Below are 18,488 nucleotides of genomic sequence, written 5' to 3' on the forward strand. Positions count from 1 at the left end.
AAAACAAAAATAGGTTATCTCGGAACTTTTTATCCATTTAGCTGCTTGAGCTAAAAAATAAACAGCTCAGATATTTTTGATCGAAAAATAAAAAGAATAACAAAATGAGAAGTTTAATATAAAAAAAAAGTTTAATATTAAAATATATATCTGCAGGTGAAAATGTATTTTGATATGAATTCACTGAAATTACTTTTCTACATAGATTCAAGAATGTTTTTTTTAGAGTTTCTTTGAGTGATAACCCGAGAATTTCTGGTTAAGAATCAGGGGGAGAGGGACAAAAGTTGGCCAACCATGAACGTTTTTTTGTAATATTTCGATTTCATTAAGATTCATAGCATTTCATTAAATGACATTGTCAAATTTCCCTGCTCCTATTTGCAATAATTCGTGCTTTTATTATCATTAATATACGTCATTTCATATGCACCGACAAATGTGAAGGATTTTCATTGAAGGAGAATGCACTGGAGAAGAAAAAACATGATAGACAGCTTCCGATCCGGAAAAGAAGAACAATGGGATAAATTACACATGAAAATGGATATATGTAGATGGTGAGATTAATTGCAGCGAGAGAATCATTTATAGATTGCTGTACAGATATTATTTCTAGCTTTTATGAGAAAATAATGCGATTACAATCTGTGAAGAGCATAACCCAATTTTAAAATATAAAATGACCTAACTCACCGTTACGTAAGAATAAAAAAATAAACAAACAACCATTAGATTGACCGCAAAACATACATCATTGGGAAACGTAAACGCTGGTACAATCGTGTCATTATTACATACATAAAAAAAATCGGCGTTGATAATATTTATATTAAAAAAGACTCACCAAAGTCTCGAAGATATGAAGATGATCAAAACAGGCACAATTATATCACAAATCACATATTATAACTAATTGTAAAAAATCTTATAAAATTGTACAAGAAACGCTTTTATTACTATGCATAATAAAATAATACAAAACATACTACATAACGAACGATATTACAATAATAATTTACAGTTCTGTATATCAATACAAATGTCGTATGAGGCAACTTTAACGCCCGAATGATTGGCTGAATCATCATTAATAATTAACTAATAACAATATTAACATTATCGTTAAAACAATACCTTAATATATATACTTATTTGTACATTGATTAACTTAAAACATATGTATGTACGTCATGCGATTAATTAAAATATTTTATGACTATGTGATATTTACAAACTTATCGACTAACTGTCACTATGACACAAGATTCAACACTGGAGCTCATTAATACAATACATTATAATTAATATAATTAACTTTGGATTGGACTACACCACGTGTCGTTATTGTTTTTTTTTTGGATAGGGTTTCACGATGCAGATGTTAAATATTGTCTTAATCTCATACATCCATGCATATTACGGACTTGGGTTATCAGATTTGTTTTCAATTTGTTTTATGTAGGCCATCAGTCATATACTGGCCTTTGGTTGTGTTAATTCATTGTCCAGTCTTCACCACGATTAACTATTTACTCTTCACTGACCTGCGTCGTTGGCGGTAAGGTAGTGGTTCTTCTGAACGCGGAGCTTCGAAGCAGACCAGGCCTCAGAGGCTTTATCGTTACCTTTTTAGGGTTGTCTAGGGTTGATACTTTAGTTATAGCCTCCGTCGTGGAAATTACTTTGGGTTTAATTGGTTCTGGTGCTTTTGACTTTCTAGCGTCTATTGGGACATTTTGGGATCGAATGGCACTGAATCTGGATCTACCAGATGTGTAACTATTAGTCCTGTTGTATTTGGGGGTAGTGAATGGAACGTTTTTAACGTCTACTGTAGTAGCGTTTATTTTATTCTTCGACGAAGGAAGAATAGACAATCTAGTCACGTTATTAGATTTTAGTTGATTTAATTGATTTCGTCTCGGGAATGTTAACTTTGGCCGCTTCTTGGCAATCTTAGATAACGTATCGTTTGCTGACACGACGGGTTTTATGTTAACGATCGAAGATTCTGTTTCAGGTGCTTTGGTCGTCGTCGTTTGATTCTCTTCAACGACTGCAGTAGTGGATGATACAGTTTTCGATACGGATTCTACGGTACTTTCCGTAACATAAATTGGTGTAGTGTTAACACTTTCGACTTTTTCAACTTTCTTAAGCACAACTTTATCTAAAGTGGCTATTGTTATTTCAGCGTCTGGCGCTTTGGAAGTTTCCTCTGTCTTGTTGGATTCGATTGTGGAAACAGTAACGGGAGGTATTTCTACGACTTTGTCTTTCTCAATAATTGATTCAGCAGCAGCTGGAACTCCAAAAAATTCTTGCTTTTCAAATTTCTCGTCTGGTCGTATTACTTGAATTTTAGCAAAAGTATCCAATGATCTACCAGTCTTTTCAGATTCGTTATTTTCACTCGGCGATGAAGTAGTACCTGGCGATGCATACACCACAAACGGTTCGTTTCCTCCTACAGTCTTCTTTTCGCTTGTTACTTTTCTAGCGGTAAGGGTAGAATTATCATCAGCTTTAAAAAGTCCCTCTAAAGACAAAGTTGAAGATTCTGCTACTTTAAGAGTAACGCTTTTAGCCGTAGTACTCGTAAGTTCACTCAGATCAACCGCACCTGGTACAAATCTACTTTCACTTACAGTCGCTGGCATTTCTTCAGTTGTATCTTCTTCTTTTACTTCATCCTCTTTATCTTCTTTTACAATTTCAGTTTTAGATTGTACAGAGTATTCTCTACGATCATAATCTGATATAAGAGGACCGTCAATAATGTCTATATATGCATTTCTGTGATTATAAGCTGAATTAACACTTTCAGACGCTATCAAATTTTCCTTTCCACTATCAGAGAAATTAATCAAATTTCTGGCATTTCTAGCTTCATCAATTCTGATCGGATTGTTGGGAGGATTCGGCACTGGATACTCGTGACTGAGATTAGTAAGATAGATTGGAATATCTCCTTCCACTATTTTTATAAGCGTGAATCTACTCACTTCGCCGATCTTGTCTAACTTAGGTTTCGACTCTAGTTTACGTTCTGTCTTTTCAATTAATCTACTTTCGTTCTTACGATTCAATCTGTGTTTTTCCTGCGAAGAAGATACTTCAACGATTCTGCTAACTTCAAACAATTTATCGAGTTGAGTGCTCGTTTTAATTATAGGTTCACTGATTGCTTTCTCAACGGTAGGTTCGGTAGTCGATGACGTTGTTAAGATATTTATTATAGGAGGAAGAGAATCGTCGTTGTTCTTGCTCACTGTGTGATTCTTTTGATTGAAATGACTAAGTGAAAACACTTGTCTTTCTGTAGTTGGTTTGGCAGTTTCCGCATTGTATATTGTAGTAATTTCGTTATCGTCCACATTTTCAGTGTTCGTTTCATCTTCCATAGATGCCGTGAAATCTTCTGTAGTCGTAAATAATGCATCTATATCCGCATCAGATTCTGTCATGTCGAACATGTCAGTAGTAGTTTCAATAAGATCTGTTGTAATATCAGTACTGTCTTCATCTGTATTTTCCTTCAAAGGATTTGCTGTCGTGAGAGAGAACTTTTTAGGATTACTAAATAGTTGGGTATGCTTAGCTTTAATCGCTTCTCTTATTGCTTCAGTTGTAGAAAGAGTTTCTGTAGGAGTTCTAATTGACGTGAATTTTCTAGAAAAGCTCCTTGTTGTAGATTCTTGGGGTGATGCAGTAGACGTTCCGAATCGATTCTTTTGTTGTGTCGGTCTATTGAATCTTCTGACCTGTTCCTCAGTAGAAGGTCTGGTTCCTACGGGTCTATTAAAACCTACGGGTCTATTGGGTTGTCTAGCGATCGGAACTCTTGGAGCGACTGACGTTGTTCTTTGTGGCGAATTGAATCTATTTGCAAACCTAGTTGTGGTCGTGCTCGGTGTCGTTGAAGACGATGTTACCTCTTCTTCCCTTTCTTCGTCTTCATCCTCTTCGTTAACTTCTTCGACATTATCTTCTACTTTTCTGCCCGTCTGTTCTATTGTTGGACCTCTTGTAAATAACTGATCAAGCGGTACGAACACGAGATCTTCAGGTTCTTCTCCAGCGACAAGGTCTTCGTCTATAAGATCATCTTCGTCAGTTGTAGTCGTGCGAGCGGTTGATACAGGTCGCCTATTTATAGGTCTAGCGCTGAACGTGGGCCTTCGTGGTGTCACCCTAACTTTCTCTGCAGCAGTTACTTGATCGGGAGTTAACGGTGTGGTATAAGGTGCGTTGTTGAATTTTCTACTGTATATTTTGCTAATGGTTGTGCTTGGCTCTGTGGAAGTTAATAAACCTATTGGTCTTTTGATGGGCCGGTAAGACGGTCGATCAGGTTTCGGACGAGTGGAACTCGGAGAGGCTGTTGTCTGTTCAGATAAAACATCATCTTCATCTGACTCTAAGGCTGCTGAAATATCATCGACTGACACTTCCGGCGTTATATTATCGATCAATGTTGTGGAAGAAATCGTTGACACTTCAACTGCTTCCACCTCGTCTATGCGGGTTTTAATTATAACTTCATTCACCGTTTCATTTTCACCGGTTTGAAGTATTCTAGTTTTTCCATCATCTGTTTTAACTGGTTTTAATACTTTACGTAAGATTTTTCTCACTCGAGGAGCTGCAGATGATGACTGAATTTCAACGGTAGGTGTGCTCGTTTCGACGACATTTTCTGAGATCTCATCTTCAACTTCAGGTTCGTACCTTTCCGTTGTAGACGGCTCTGTTATGGTCGTAGTCGAGACTGGCCTTCTGCGCAAAACCTTCCTAACTCTTTGCCTTCCAGTTTGATTTGATGCAAATCCATTTTCTCTATCAATATTGCCACTTTCCGTCACTGCTTCGTCTTTTGTAACATCAACGGCGACAGTCGTAGATCTAATTTTTTTAACAATGATCCTTTTCCTTGGACGTTTCGACACCAAAACATTTGCTTCTTCGTCGTGTTCTTTTTCTTCAATAGCTGTTTCCGATAGTTGGATACTTTCAGAAATTTCTTCTGCTTTTAAAACTTTTTCTCCGGACGTAATTTTTTCTGCTGATGTACTTACAGGTCTAGAGGGACGTCTCAATATTAATATACCACTCTTGTTATTAGTCTGCCCTAGTAAAATATTGGAATTAATAATTTTAGTGACATTTATGGATTGTTGAGAACTTGAAGTACTGGGAGCAGGTGGTAATTTAAAAAGAGAACGACCAGCTTTGTCTTCTTCTGAAACATTAATAACTGGAGCAGACAACCTAGCTTTACCGATGAGTTGTGAATCATATGGTGGTTCGACGATTAATTCGTTTTCATTTTCAGTTTTCGTGTTATAGATATCCTTGAGATTTATCTCTCTATTTAATGTCGTCGCTGAAAATGGTCTTGGAGTGAATCGCTGTATGTTTAAGTTTCTTTGAGAATAAACTGAAGCTTCAGAAGCTTCCGTATTCAATTCTGCATCGGAATCTTCGGTGATTGAAAATCTATTACCACCACGATTTCCAAATATTCTAGGTCTGTTAACTACTCTGGATTCAGTTGGATTATTTTCTTCATCCAAATCATCATATGATTGTTCAGTAGTGCTAGTAAAAGCTGGCCTAAATCGTCTTTGAATATTCCTATTTACGTTCGACACTCTTACATTATTAGCATTTTCACTTTGTGGCCTATACCTGTCGTTTCCTGTCAAAGAAGACAAATCCCCTCTAAAATCTTTTATAGAAGGTCTAAATCTACGATTTGGTAGAGTTCTAGTAGTTGCAATTTCTGTTTGAACAAACTCGTTTCCACTTCCTTCGTTATCAATAGTAGCTGAAGTGGTTGTGAAAAAGTTTTTCGTTCTTGGGAATATAGGAGGTTGTCTTGGAACTAAAGCAGGTCTGATACTGGACGGTGGTTGCTCAATTGGATCTTCTTCTTCTGAACTTGATTTTGAATTTAGCTTACGGCCAGCAAATCTCAATTGGGGGCGCACAAATCTTTTACTGCCATAATCTGTTTCGGCTCCGCTCGGTGCAATTGGATCTTGGTTCTCCTGACTGGCGGGAGTTGTAGATCTGATTTTCCGTACATTTGTTCTTAACTTGCCTTTTGTAACAGTTTCACTAGTTTCGCCTAAATTATCACTATCAATAACCTTTTCAGAATCATCTGCGATTTGATTGCGCAACGGTGCTCTTAACAATGGCGATGAAGTGCTTGATGATGCGTACACACGAGTGCGCTTAATGTTAGCATATTTCCTATCAAAACTCACCTTGTTGTCCGTAGTTTGTTCGCTAACTTCTCGAGGCTTTACTGTGGTCGTTGGACGAGTACGTTTGGCGAACAGCGGGGAGCTTCTTTGAGTCGACGTGATTGGCTCTTCTGAAATTGTTACTTTTGTGGAATAAGCTACGGGGATGCTACTGGGTGTAACGCTACTCTCTTCTGCTGCTTTAGGAGTGTTGGATAATGTAGTGATTTGTGCATTTAACACTGAAGAAGATCCAGCATTCAAGATTACACCATTCTCGGAGGCAAACGAAGGTGAAACGGCCTCGTTGACGTCATTGACTTCAGTGACGTCACTATCTTTTTCATTAATAGTAGTGCTTTCGACTATTGATGATGCTTGTGAAGAGGTAGAAACGGAAGAGGATGGAACGGAAGCTTCTGTGGGACTATTTGCTACGGAGTCTTGCAATGTAGTGATTTTCCCATTATCGTCTGCCGTCGTCGATGAAGTCGTCGATCTGACTCTTTGAATAGTTTTATATCTGAAAAGCAGTTTTGTTTCATAATATAACCAAAAAGCTACATAAACTTAAACATTACGATAAAATGATAATCATACTTGGAATTTGAACTTTCCGTCGTGCTCGTTCTAAAACGATTTATGGTAGAATATTCATTATTTTGTACTTGATTCTTATTTTCATCATCATCTTCTTCTTCTTCTTCCTCTTCTTCTTCTGATTCATTTTCTCTTTCGAATAATGCATATCTGAAGATAGTATAATAAAAATATTAAAAAAATGTATTCCTTATAACTAATTTTTAGAAAAAGATATACACACCGCTCGGTAGATTGCGGTTCTTCTGTGGTCGATGGTCTAGCTCTACGTATATTGACATATTGTGGAAGACCTGGCCTGCTAGAAGTAGATATAATTTTGGTTTCGACTTCTTCGCTGACGTCTTTCTCGGTTAATTCCTCTTCAGAAGATGATTTTTCAGTTTTTGCTGGCCTCTGCCGATTGATTGTTGTATATCTGCATATGAATTATAATTTAATGATACAATCTTTAACTTAAATATCTTCAAATATTAAAAAAGGAGACTCACTGAGGTCTTTCACGGCGTGAATTAACAACCTTATCTTCCTTTTCTGCGCTCAAGCCGAGCGTTTGTGGTCCGCGGCTATTTTGTTGTGGCGGTGCACTGAAAAATGTATGCATTTATAAATACTATATATAACCTTCCATATCATAATAGTATGTAACATACCGTTCATTTTGTGCTCTAGGCTGAGATAAGACTCTTTCATAGAACAGTTTTTTGATGGTCGGCGGCGTCGTCGCTTGAGAATTATGTGCGCTGTTAGCTAAATGTTTTTCTAACTGTTCAACTCCACCTAAAGTATATAACATTATATTAATATATACAATATATGTGTACATAAACACTATAAATTGAAAATAACCTAATTTTTTGATAAGGTCCACAAGCTCTTTGATGACTCTTGGGTCCTCTTCCGAATCACGGCCATTTTCCAAATCTTCTTCTAACGCTTCTTCATCTTCATCGTACTCTTCCTACAATTTAGCAACGCATTATTATAACAAATGTATTACATAAATAATTATTGATTTAGAAAGAATGTTACCTCAATTGACGTCGGCGTTGTGGATTTAAACAGCAAAGTCGTACTGCTAGTTGCAGCAGTTATACGTGGTCTTCTAGTTGTAAAAAGAGCAGATAGAGAAGATAATGGTCTTGATGTTGTAGCCGATGTGCTTTTTTCTGTTGCTACAGCTTCAGCTTTGGTGGTCGAAGCCGGTGGAGCACTAGTGACAACCGTTTTCTTCTTATTACAAAGAACGTTGCGTGCAAAATCACAAGAATCAGCAGCTTTATTGAAGTGAAGTCCTGCAATTGCCATTCAAATAATATATTAGTCAATTCCATGTACATTTAATAGGTATTACGTTAATGCAATTACCAGAGGGGCACGTAAATTGATGTGCAACGATTCCGAGATTGGAAGGTCCACTCTCCAAGCACCAGAAATATTTTTTACAGTCTCTCGGATGAGGGAAAAAGCCTTCCTCTGTGCATTTGAAATCTAGAATATGTAAATTATGTAATTTAGTATCATAAACACACATGCTCATATACAAAACATGGATAGATGTGTACCTGAACCAGGATCTGGTGTAGTGGGTGGTTCTGGAGTATTCAATCCCCAAGATGGAGTATTTGAAGTCGGTGTTGATTCTGTTGTAGTGCTACGTCTAGAAGTATTAGGACGTCTACGATTTGTTCTAGATAAGATGATAAAAATTGCATTTATATTTATGTAAAATAATTTAGTTTTTATAACTATAGATTTTTTATATATGTATGTGTATATATACATATTTTAATATAAATGAATTACTTTGATGTAATCTTCGATTCAGAATCTACTCTATTGCTAGTTTTAGATGTTTTAATATAATTCTTCTCTGTCTCTTTATCTTCAGTAGCTTTAGATGGTTTCGATGGTCTTGTCCGTTTCCTTGTACCTTGTGGTTTCTTCGTAATAGCCGGCTCCGAAACACTAAAAAGTGATAATCATATTATTAAAAACCATATCATAATACAAACCAATACATAAATTAGTATTTATATCTTACCCTAGACTCTTGAACAAAGCTTCTTTAGCTGCTTCAATAAGAGGGTATGGTTTACCGTGGCATTTACCACGGAAATCATCGTTATCGATAGACCAGAACATGATACCTAAAATTACCAATAATTAAAAAAAATATTTTTAATAATATATAGCCTTAATTAACTAACCTCCTAATGATTTCTCAGCGACATATTCAGCCTTCTTTCTTACAATATCAATATCATCATAGCCGACCCATTGATCTCCTTTGTAAGCATATGGACCCAAAGCTCTTGGATTTGGTTGAACAACTACCCATTCCTCTTCTTCATCTTCGTATTCTTCATCGTCATCATCATCATCATCTGAATCTCTTTTTGATCTGGTTTTAGCTAGCAAGCCTTCACAAATCTGTAAAAATAAAATATGTTTAATTGTGTGATACATAAAAAATGTATTCTATAAATGGTTTAATAGTTACTTCATAATATGCAAGGTATCCTTTTTCTCTTGTGGCTTCTCCTTGCGCCCCAGGACCGTCAGCTGGTGAACCGATAGCATTGGCATCAGGATTAATGAGTGTATAAGAACGTCCGTACGTAGGTATGCCCAAGACTAGCTTATCAGAATCAGCTCCAGCTTGCAAGTAATGATTTATGGTGTTTTCCTATATATTATTATAATATTATTAGTGTGTGTAATATAAAAAGTTATGTAATAAATGTATGTGCACGTACAATGTTCAATTCAGAATCAAAGTTGTACTCCGATGCGGCTTCCAAAGAATATAGAGGAGCGTGATGGTTTACTGAAGGCTCAAAAGCAGAGTGGTAATCGTAGGTAAGAAGGTTCATCCAATCCAGGTATCTGAAATTATGATAAAGGCATCAAAAATGGTATATTGTTCATCTAAGTAGCATATTTTTACAGTATTTTGGTGTATGAATGGAGAATGTGAAATTATTTTTAATATCTACTATAATTTACTGTAGAAAAAAGTACTTTTTATTAAAATACAAGAATCATAATCAGAAAATGAAGTAAATTTTTAATAAAATAACATGAAAAATATATTTTTAAGTACTTTAATTTAAACTGCCACTATCTAATGAAAATAAAATATGATTATCAAAATAAAAAATAATGATTTTCTAATGAACATTTTTCTCAAATCCTGTTTAAGTAATCTTGCAGTGCAGTTTTACATTCTCATTTTAATAAAAAAAACATGGAGGTGAGTTTTCGTACCTTTTACTAAAAAAATATTATTTTACTTAAAGTTAACGTTTTGGAAAACCTAGATTGACTGAAATAATAACATTTGTTTGCATATTATATATACTTCCATAAAATATAATATTTGATGTTGAGCGCAAAAGTAAAAAGTTTGTGGCTGTTGCTGTCGCCTTTGTAATTCGGCCCATATCAGGCTCTGGCTCAGGTCTTTTAGACCTATATCGTCAATTAACCGGCAAATTATATTTTTAATAAGCATAGATACTATAATTATACTTCAATTAAACTAAAATTATATTGCAAACAATCCAATAGTTTTATTTTTTTAATTGATTATTTATTAATATTAATATATAGCATACATAATGAATAGCAATATGTTTTTGCACAAATATATAGATAATATGTGATGATTAATCGGTATTATAATTATAATAATCATTAATTTCAATCTCCCAGATAATCAATTAAAATATATTTTGGATCATGTGGGATTCAAGGGCGGCCCTAGATTATTTAACGCCCCAGGCAAAAACTAAGCTGCTTCCTTCCCCTTACATATTATGAACACTCACAAAACATGAGATGAAAAACATTCAAATACATACACCAATACTACTTTATCATCAATTATCATTCATTAATAATTTTAAAATTTATAGTAATTTAAATTAACTATAATCGTTTTAATATTTATAGTAAATCAATCATTGTAATTGTTTATTGTATTATAATTATTTATTAAATATACGCATTTAAGACCTAAAAAATAGTAGAGCAACACTGAAAAAAGTGGCGAAAACGACTGAATGGTAACCACAGAACAAAGAATATAATAGTTGTTGACCAAATCGTCCTACTGTATAAACAATTCGCAACGTAGGACGATCCTGGAAGTGTTGGAGATAAGGTAAGCCAAGTTCATCTCCCTTTGCCGCATATGGGAAAAGGGATTTTTTTTTGTGATTCACTAGATACCTCATTACATGCCCAAACCGTGACTGTTTGGTACGTATTATGGTCAAGCAGCGTCATTAGGCCTTACTTTTTTGAAAACTGTGAAGGATAGACTGTAACAGGCAATGGTGAGCGCTATAAACGCATGATAACCGATTATTTTTGGCACTTATATTGATGTGGAAGACATGTGGTTCCAATAACTTGCCACACATCGGGTGCAATGTTAAACGTTTTGCGTGAAAAGTTACCAGGTCGCCAAAATCATGCGATTTAACGCCTTTTTGCTTTTGGCTTTGAGCAACAAACCCGATATGATCAAAAGGATTAGCTGCTGCAAAAGGTCCAGAGGCGGGCATTTAATTGATATTATTTTTCACAATTAATGAATACATCAAATGTTTGAAGAATAAAAAAAATCTGAATATATCCTTGAATTTTTTTTTTTTTTTTAAAACAAGTTTGAAAACTGAAATTGGATCACACTTTAATATTTAATTGGAAATTAAATATTTTGTTGATACTTTTCCAATCATGATGACCAGATTTGTAACAAAAATAAGATTTTAAGAATTTTTGCCGACGTCAATTATTATTTTTAAAACACTTTTATAAAAACCGTGAGCCTTACAAAGACAAGGGTCGCAGAACATAAATCCCCATTTTCACATTCCATAGAATAATAACGTTACGTAAATATTCAGATAATATATGTATTAGCTTATAACAAAGAGTCTGGCTCCGCCCTGAATCATCTACGTTAATCGAAGGGGCGTTAGACTGCCGTACTCAGTCACTTATATCTGCAACTTCATCTAGAACTACCTAGACTTGGAATAAATGAGGTTTAACTGAATTCACACCGAGTGGAACTACGTTGAATCGATCAAAATGATCCTTTAGAAGACCTTTCGATCTGCTCCAGCTAATGTAGTCTCTTGTATCCCGATCTTTGTGACGACTACTACAAAAAATATCATAAAAACAAAATAATAAACTACCTGTTAAGTTTGGGAATGTCATATCCTTTGTCGATGTATTCGATACCAGCTGGAACAGCCATCGTCAACAAGAGGCGAGGACGACCGCTCGCTTGGCTTTCTTTTTCGTACTCCTCCCTCAACTCCTGCACAAGTCTGGCGTAGTTCTTTCTGTCCTCCGGCTTGCCCCCGTCTCTGAAAGACGGGTACTCCCAGTCGAGATCGAGGCCGTCGAATTTGTTCTGTCGCAAAAACTGAAAAACCAAATGGCCACATTACACAACAATTTCCACATAGCAATTCCATGACATGAATATATTAATAACGATCGACTGGCATTCCAATGCGATAAGACACCGAGGAAATGGCATTAATGAGCGAAACCGAATTGTTCTCAACGCCCTGGTTGCAGTCAAGTCTGCAAGGTCACGTTATCTGACCACATACAGGTTTTGGAGTGTCTGGCATCTGGACAATGACAGCAGCCTCATGCCGATGTGAACTATTCCCATTGTTTTCGACATTAATAGTTTAGGTGTGCGGCACAGTTCCCAAACTTAGATTTACATAGAACCCGATATTTTTTATTCTAAGGTCATTGAAAAATATATCGATCATTCGGAAGACCTTGGGATCTCCTCGCGTTACCGAGTCACGATTTGCAATTTGTAATATTTTTTTGTGTGCGAATCTTCCACTCAATCTTTTGTTCCATTAAACACCCATGCTTCGCGGAAATGATCGAAGCTCATAAAACATAATGACCTGAGATCAAAGCTAAATCGACAATATCATCATGAATTAAATTATCTGATGTTCAAATATGGATATGAGGAAAAACCGATTAATAAAAAAATATATGAAAAATAACATTATAGACAACCATTAAGCTACATATATAATTTGCATCCAAATCTCATTTAAGTCAAGTAATGCATTATGTTAAATGTCACGGTGCTCATCTACAATATATGTTTGTAGAATATTTTTGCCGTATAAGTACATATATATATTATATATATAATAGATACATAGTACATAAAAAGCTAATATAACATAAATACAAACCTTGACTGTATTTTTAACGAATTCCCGTCTTCTTTCTGAACTGGCCACCAACGACGAAAATCTAGAAGAACCTTCATTCCATCCACCGATAGCGATCATAGTCTTCAAATTAGGATTGTATGTCTTCAGACCGGTGAATTTGGCATATCCGCCTGTAAGCCAGCGCAAAGTGAATGTAATTTTATCGCATTCCATACATAGTACATACAAGATAAACGTTGCACTGACCTTTTTCGATGTCTTGATACTTGTCGAAGGGCTTCAGCGTGTTCTCCTTGGTGAATCCGCCGAAAGCGTAAATCAGATGCGTACATAGGTAAGGATTAATGTTCTGAGGATTGAACTTCGCAGTTCCAGGCCTATAGACTGACCAATTCGTATAGTAGCACACCACTCTCGCTTCTTTTGCAGTTTCGCCTGAAATTTTAGAAAAAAAAAACTCTTTCAAAATCCTCCTTATGAAGCAGTCGATATTACCATATATGCCCAAGGCGCATGTAACCAAATCACGATAGTAGCAATTAAATCACACGCATGCACACTTCTTCTAGAAAATGTTGCGCCACCAGCATCTGATCTAGATTTTAAGCATGTACGATTCCGTTTCTAACAGACATTCGTATGTGGCCCAAATAGCGGGGCGCATTCTTGGGTTCGGCTGGCACCAAGGAAACGCTCTCGTGACTGGTGCAAAAACAAAGGAGAAAAACTGGTCCAACAGGATTTCATGCATTGTCAAAATAGATAAAAAAAACTCGTGCTTCATAGTGTTATTATGATGCGATTACTTCACTTCTTTTCAAACCACTCTCACTCGACAAATCTTGTTTCATATGTGTGTCTCTTTATCTGATTCTGAAAATGTTGGAAGTGCACTACTTCACTTGAAGTGTCATCTTATTGAAATTGGTGTCAAAGTGGCATTGGCATTTAAAATAACTTTTACTGTATTAATTTTAATTAAAATATAATCCTGAACCAGTTTTGCTTGAAAATTAAACAGATATACATTTATAAAAGCACAAAACCTAATAATGCCTCGCCTTAATATTTTTTAGGATGATTTACATATATAAGTAGTTTTTTATGCCGAATCTAGTTATAGAAAAAATGTTGATCATGGTACAATATACACCTAGGTACGATTATTCGTTTAAAGCATGTGCATTTTTTGTTATTGGCAATACTTATTTTTAACTGATTTTTTAATTCAATATAATGAGCTTTTTATGTTAAATAGAAAAGACATAAAAAATACACTGCGTCATTAATTAAAATCAAATCTTAGATTAACAAAAAGAGGAAATTGTATTACATGTGTAGGCAATTGGAGGCGCAAAAGACGGATATAAAAGGACCATCTTTATGCCTAAAATCATTTAAACCAAATTCAATATATTTAATGCAAACAAGTCGTATAGTATTTATAATGTAAGAACATAAGTTGTTACGCAGAAAAAATCTTACGTTTAACTAAAAAACAATGTGAAATCTTGTGTTGGCAGAAGAATAAAACTCATAAAATCAGTGTACCACAAAGATAAACATTATTAAAAGAAAAATACTGGATGTTATTATATAATAAATATAAATAATATAAATGTTATTATATAATAAATAACCGTAACCACGAGGCAAAATCAATTGAATGAAAATAAAACAATTGAATGCAAACTAGTCGTAAACTATTTATAATGTAGAATCATAAGTCAGTACGTAAAATATCTTGCGTTCTACAAAATGCCAACTCATTAAAACGTGTTCCAGAATTTTTAAAGATAATTAAGTATAAGAAAACGAGTACGGCTAGGGGAATTATGTACGGAGGTTTTGATTTATATAATAGTCTTCCAAGAGAAATCCGAAACAGCAAAAATATAACGGGTTTCATAAATGGAATAAAAAAACACCTTTGTACATATAGAAATAAATTATAATATTAAGACTTTATTATTGTATATTTTTATTTTTTCTTTCTGTTATGTATTTTTTATATATTTTTATATATGTTTACTAAATTTGTTAGATGTAAAGATTAGCTATTAAGCTAAATAAATTAATAAAATAAATAAATAAATAAATAATTAGAATAGACTCAGACAAAAAACATTAATTAAAAGCAAATAGAGATATAAAATTTTGGATCGACAGGAAGATTAAACTCATAAAATCAATGTGTTTTAACACCGCATGTTTAAAAAATCTTAGGCACAAAAGATGGATATAAAAGGACCACATCTATGAAGCAAAATCAATTAAATTCCAATAAAACCATTGAATTCCAAAAAGTCATTTAATAATAACACTGCATGTTTACAAAATCAGGGACGCAAAAGACGGATATAAAAACGCAAGGACGTAATTCAGGGGAAGGGCAGGTGGAATCATTTGCCCCCCCCCCCATCCTTTTGAATTAAAAAAATATTTAAAAAAAGACAATTGCCTGGACAAATTTTGCACCCCCCCCCCTTTCCTCCCAGAAAAAAGCTAAAATTATGTTCCTGGTTCTAGACCCACAATTCTCAGGCTATACATCAGAAAAAATCTAAATATAACAGTCTCGAAGCTATCCTGAAAATATATTATTATATTTATAATTATTTATTAACATACAATGTATAATATAAATGTTACAGTGAATGTGTATTTTTTTGTGAAGTTATATTTATACTAGTGAAATTCGAATATATTTTCACCAGTAGATATATATTTTTACTAGCAAAAATATAATTTAACTAATAGGCAATATTGAAATTATATGTTACCCTAAAATGTCTATAAAACTCAATTTGACAGTTGCATAAAGTCCATTTACTGTTAAAACCCAAACCTAACATACATGAAGTAACGAAACTCAACATGACCTAATGAAAGTTCTAAAACTAATTTTAATTTTAGAACTTTTATTAGGTCAAGTCTAAAATATAAACTAAGCCAATTCATCTCTCAAAGAAAAATAAGCAGAAGAAGTACAGACAGACGTCGCATCTCGCATTTTGCTCCATAGTTAGTCTGCACTATGTTAAAAATATGATAGCTATCCTTACCGATATTACGACGGACTTCTGATATGAGAGTATTAGTTAAAGTATATTCAAACCGAATTTTGGTCAATAGGAGGGCCCAAAAAAATTATCACTCGTTACCGAGCGTTCCCATTGCAACGGCGCCGACACGATTTTATTGCTTTTGACTTCTGAGAAGAAATAATTGTTTTTTGCGCCCTCCTATTGGTCAAAATTGGATTTAGATAAGTTTCATTGGATTCTCACTAATTGTAAGTCGTAATATTGTTATAAAAAGTATTAATAAAAACAACCCGGTCGCTAAAACTACAGGATCATACAGTCGTATTATTCTCGGAGCATCTTTACTCTTCTTGCTGTTCCATAACATTCGTCCATTTGAGCATCGGCGCTACAGTATAATCAAAAGGCAATACGACAAAAAAGCTTGCGTTTTGAAAAATGACAACCCAAGAAAATGTGTCTCGGTGCTATAATTAACTCAAACAAATAATACTATATCCATAATTTTAATCAAATAGAGATGTATTATACAATTTTGGATTCACAGGAATATGAAACTCATAAAATCAATGTGTCACCAAGACGAATGGTCTCCGAACAATAACATTGTATGTTTACAAATTTTGCGCAAAAGACAGATATAAAAGGACCATATCTATGATGCAAAGTCAATTAAATGTTATTGAATTCAAACCAGACAAAAAAATTGCGTTCTACGAAATGGCAACACATAAAAATGTGTCCTAGAGCTAAAGTTGCTTCAAACGAAAGATACTGTGACATGAATTGAAATGAAATAGAAATGTATAATCTTTACATTAAATAAGGAACAAATTTTTCAAACAAAATCATTGATCGTTTACGAAAAATACGTATTTACGAAGTAGCAACCAATAAAAATAACTAAAAGATAAAATTAACTCTAATTACGATCACTGTAGCATTAATTGAAATCGAGATATAAAAGCTTCTGCTCACAGGAAGAAGAAACACACAAAGACAGTAATTATTCAAACAAAAACATTGGATGTTATTACATATTAAAAGTCACAAAAAATGGATATAAAAACATTCTCTCTACAATACAAAATTATTCGAACAAAAATAACCGCTTTCAGAGATGCAAAATCTTGGATCAACATGAAGATGAAACTCATCATATGAATATGCTACCTACTAAAACATAATTTTTCTAAATAAAAAGCACTTGGTGGCACAAAAGACGAAGATAAAAGAATCGTCTACATTACCCAATACCATTAAACGAAAAACTGAATCTGAATCGTGAACTATTTACTGCGTAGAATCAGAAGTATGGCGAAAAATCTCGTGTACTATAAAATGACAACAAATTAAAATTCAAGAACCAAAATTAAATCAAACATGGAGCACTGTGCTATAAATTGAAATCATATAAAAAACAAAGTGTCACAGAGACAGAAATTCCTCGAACAAAAACACTGGATGTTATATAATAAAATATGCAAACAACAAACATAAAAAGACAATCTAAAATCAGTTGAACGAAAATAAAGCCATTGAATGCAATACCTATATTTTTATTAATAGTTTTTTTGCTATGATCAAATTCGATTGGGAGATTTTATAAATTACATTATGTCGGCTAGTGTTTATGTATTAAAAAACTGATTGCGTAACCATTTAATTAGCTTAAAATCGTTCACACACCTTTTCGTAAACACCATTAATAAAGTTCGATGGGTCAAAAATTCCGCCACTATGTAGGTCAATATTGACACACACAAAATTATTTACAATTATTAATAAATAATAAATATGACGTAAAAGTGTGATTCGATCGCCGGCGGTAAACTTGTATGCTCTGACCCACAAAAAATACGCGCACCAGACACCTGTTTGAGGTCCATATTTTGGGCAATCGGTCAACGAGGCGAGGTCTTTCGTCAGCCAAACGGCAAAATTGCCGCCGTCTGTTATATAACACAAGATCGGAGGTGAAGACGAGTGTTTTCACTTTCTGCCATACCCGGTTTGTGTCGTATATAGAATCTTCCAATTACAGCTAGTGCCTATTGCTTCTTAGGTCTTGTCGGAGTGATTTCTAAAATTCAAATCGAACTACGCAAGATGATTGGGTTATGTAAAGACATGAGGAAATAATTGACAATGGTTCGTTCGCAAGGCTTGACCGTCACTCGAGGAGGAAAAAAGTCATTTGACATTTTAAAAAGCCATCAAGGTTGTCATTGGCGAAAATCGTTAAATTTATACGACCACATATCGTCCAAGGCGAGCAAATGCACTCGTTCAAAAGATCTTGTGTATCTATTCTACAGCATCACGTTTTGATCTAAATT

General features: G+C 34.4%; 1 protein-coding gene across 2 annotated transcripts in view; it reads right to left on the reverse strand.

The window, feature by feature from the left end:
• Cht6 (Chitinase 6) overlaps window positions 1–18,488 on the reverse strand; it is a 70,092-nt gene that overhangs the window by 19,962 nt on the left and 31,642 nt on the right. The window contains exons 3-19 of one of the 2 annotated variants that reach the window (XM_088181247.1): window positions 13,349–13,537; window positions 13,121–13,272; window positions 12,074–12,306; window positions 9,617–9,746; window positions 9,361–9,546; window positions 9,068–9,290; window positions 8,902–9,007; window positions 8,664–8,825; window positions 8,423–8,547; window positions 8,226–8,348; window positions 7,890–8,152; window positions 7,707–7,818; window positions 7,511–7,637; window positions 7,349–7,444; window positions 7,081–7,275; window positions 6,858–7,007; window positions 6,279–6,780 (exon numbers count right to left, since the gene is read on the reverse strand). In XM_088181247.1, coding sequence (XP_088037373.1) covers window positions 6,279–6,780; window positions 6,858–7,007; window positions 7,081–7,275; window positions 7,349–7,444; window positions 7,511–7,637; window positions 7,707–7,818; window positions 7,890–8,152; window positions 8,226–8,348; window positions 8,423–8,547; window positions 8,664–8,825; window positions 8,902–9,007; window positions 9,068–9,290; window positions 9,361–9,546; window positions 9,617–9,746; window positions 12,074–12,306; window positions 13,121–13,272; window positions 13,349–13,537 — 3,074 coding nt within the window. Of the gene's footprint in view, window positions 1–933; window positions 6,781–6,857; window positions 7,008–7,080; window positions 7,276–7,348; window positions 7,445–7,510; window positions 7,638–7,706; window positions 7,819–7,889; window positions 8,153–8,225; window positions 8,349–8,422; window positions 8,548–8,663; window positions 8,826–8,901; window positions 9,008–9,067; window positions 9,291–9,360; window positions 9,547–9,616; window positions 9,747–12,073; window positions 12,307–13,120; window positions 13,273–13,348; window positions 13,538–18,488 lie in introns of those variants that run through there. The other variant, XM_088181246.1, reaches the window with a different exon arrangement.

The sequence above is a fragment of the Plectrocnemia conspersa genome, unplaced genomic scaffold (genome assembly GCF_051122295.1).
Source record: "Plectrocnemia conspersa isolate PC_06_02 unplaced genomic scaffold, ASM5112229v1 ptg000002l, whole genome shotgun sequence".
Lineage (NCBI taxonomy): Eukaryota > Metazoa > Arthropoda > Insecta > Trichoptera > Polycentropodidae > Plectrocnemia > Plectrocnemia conspersa.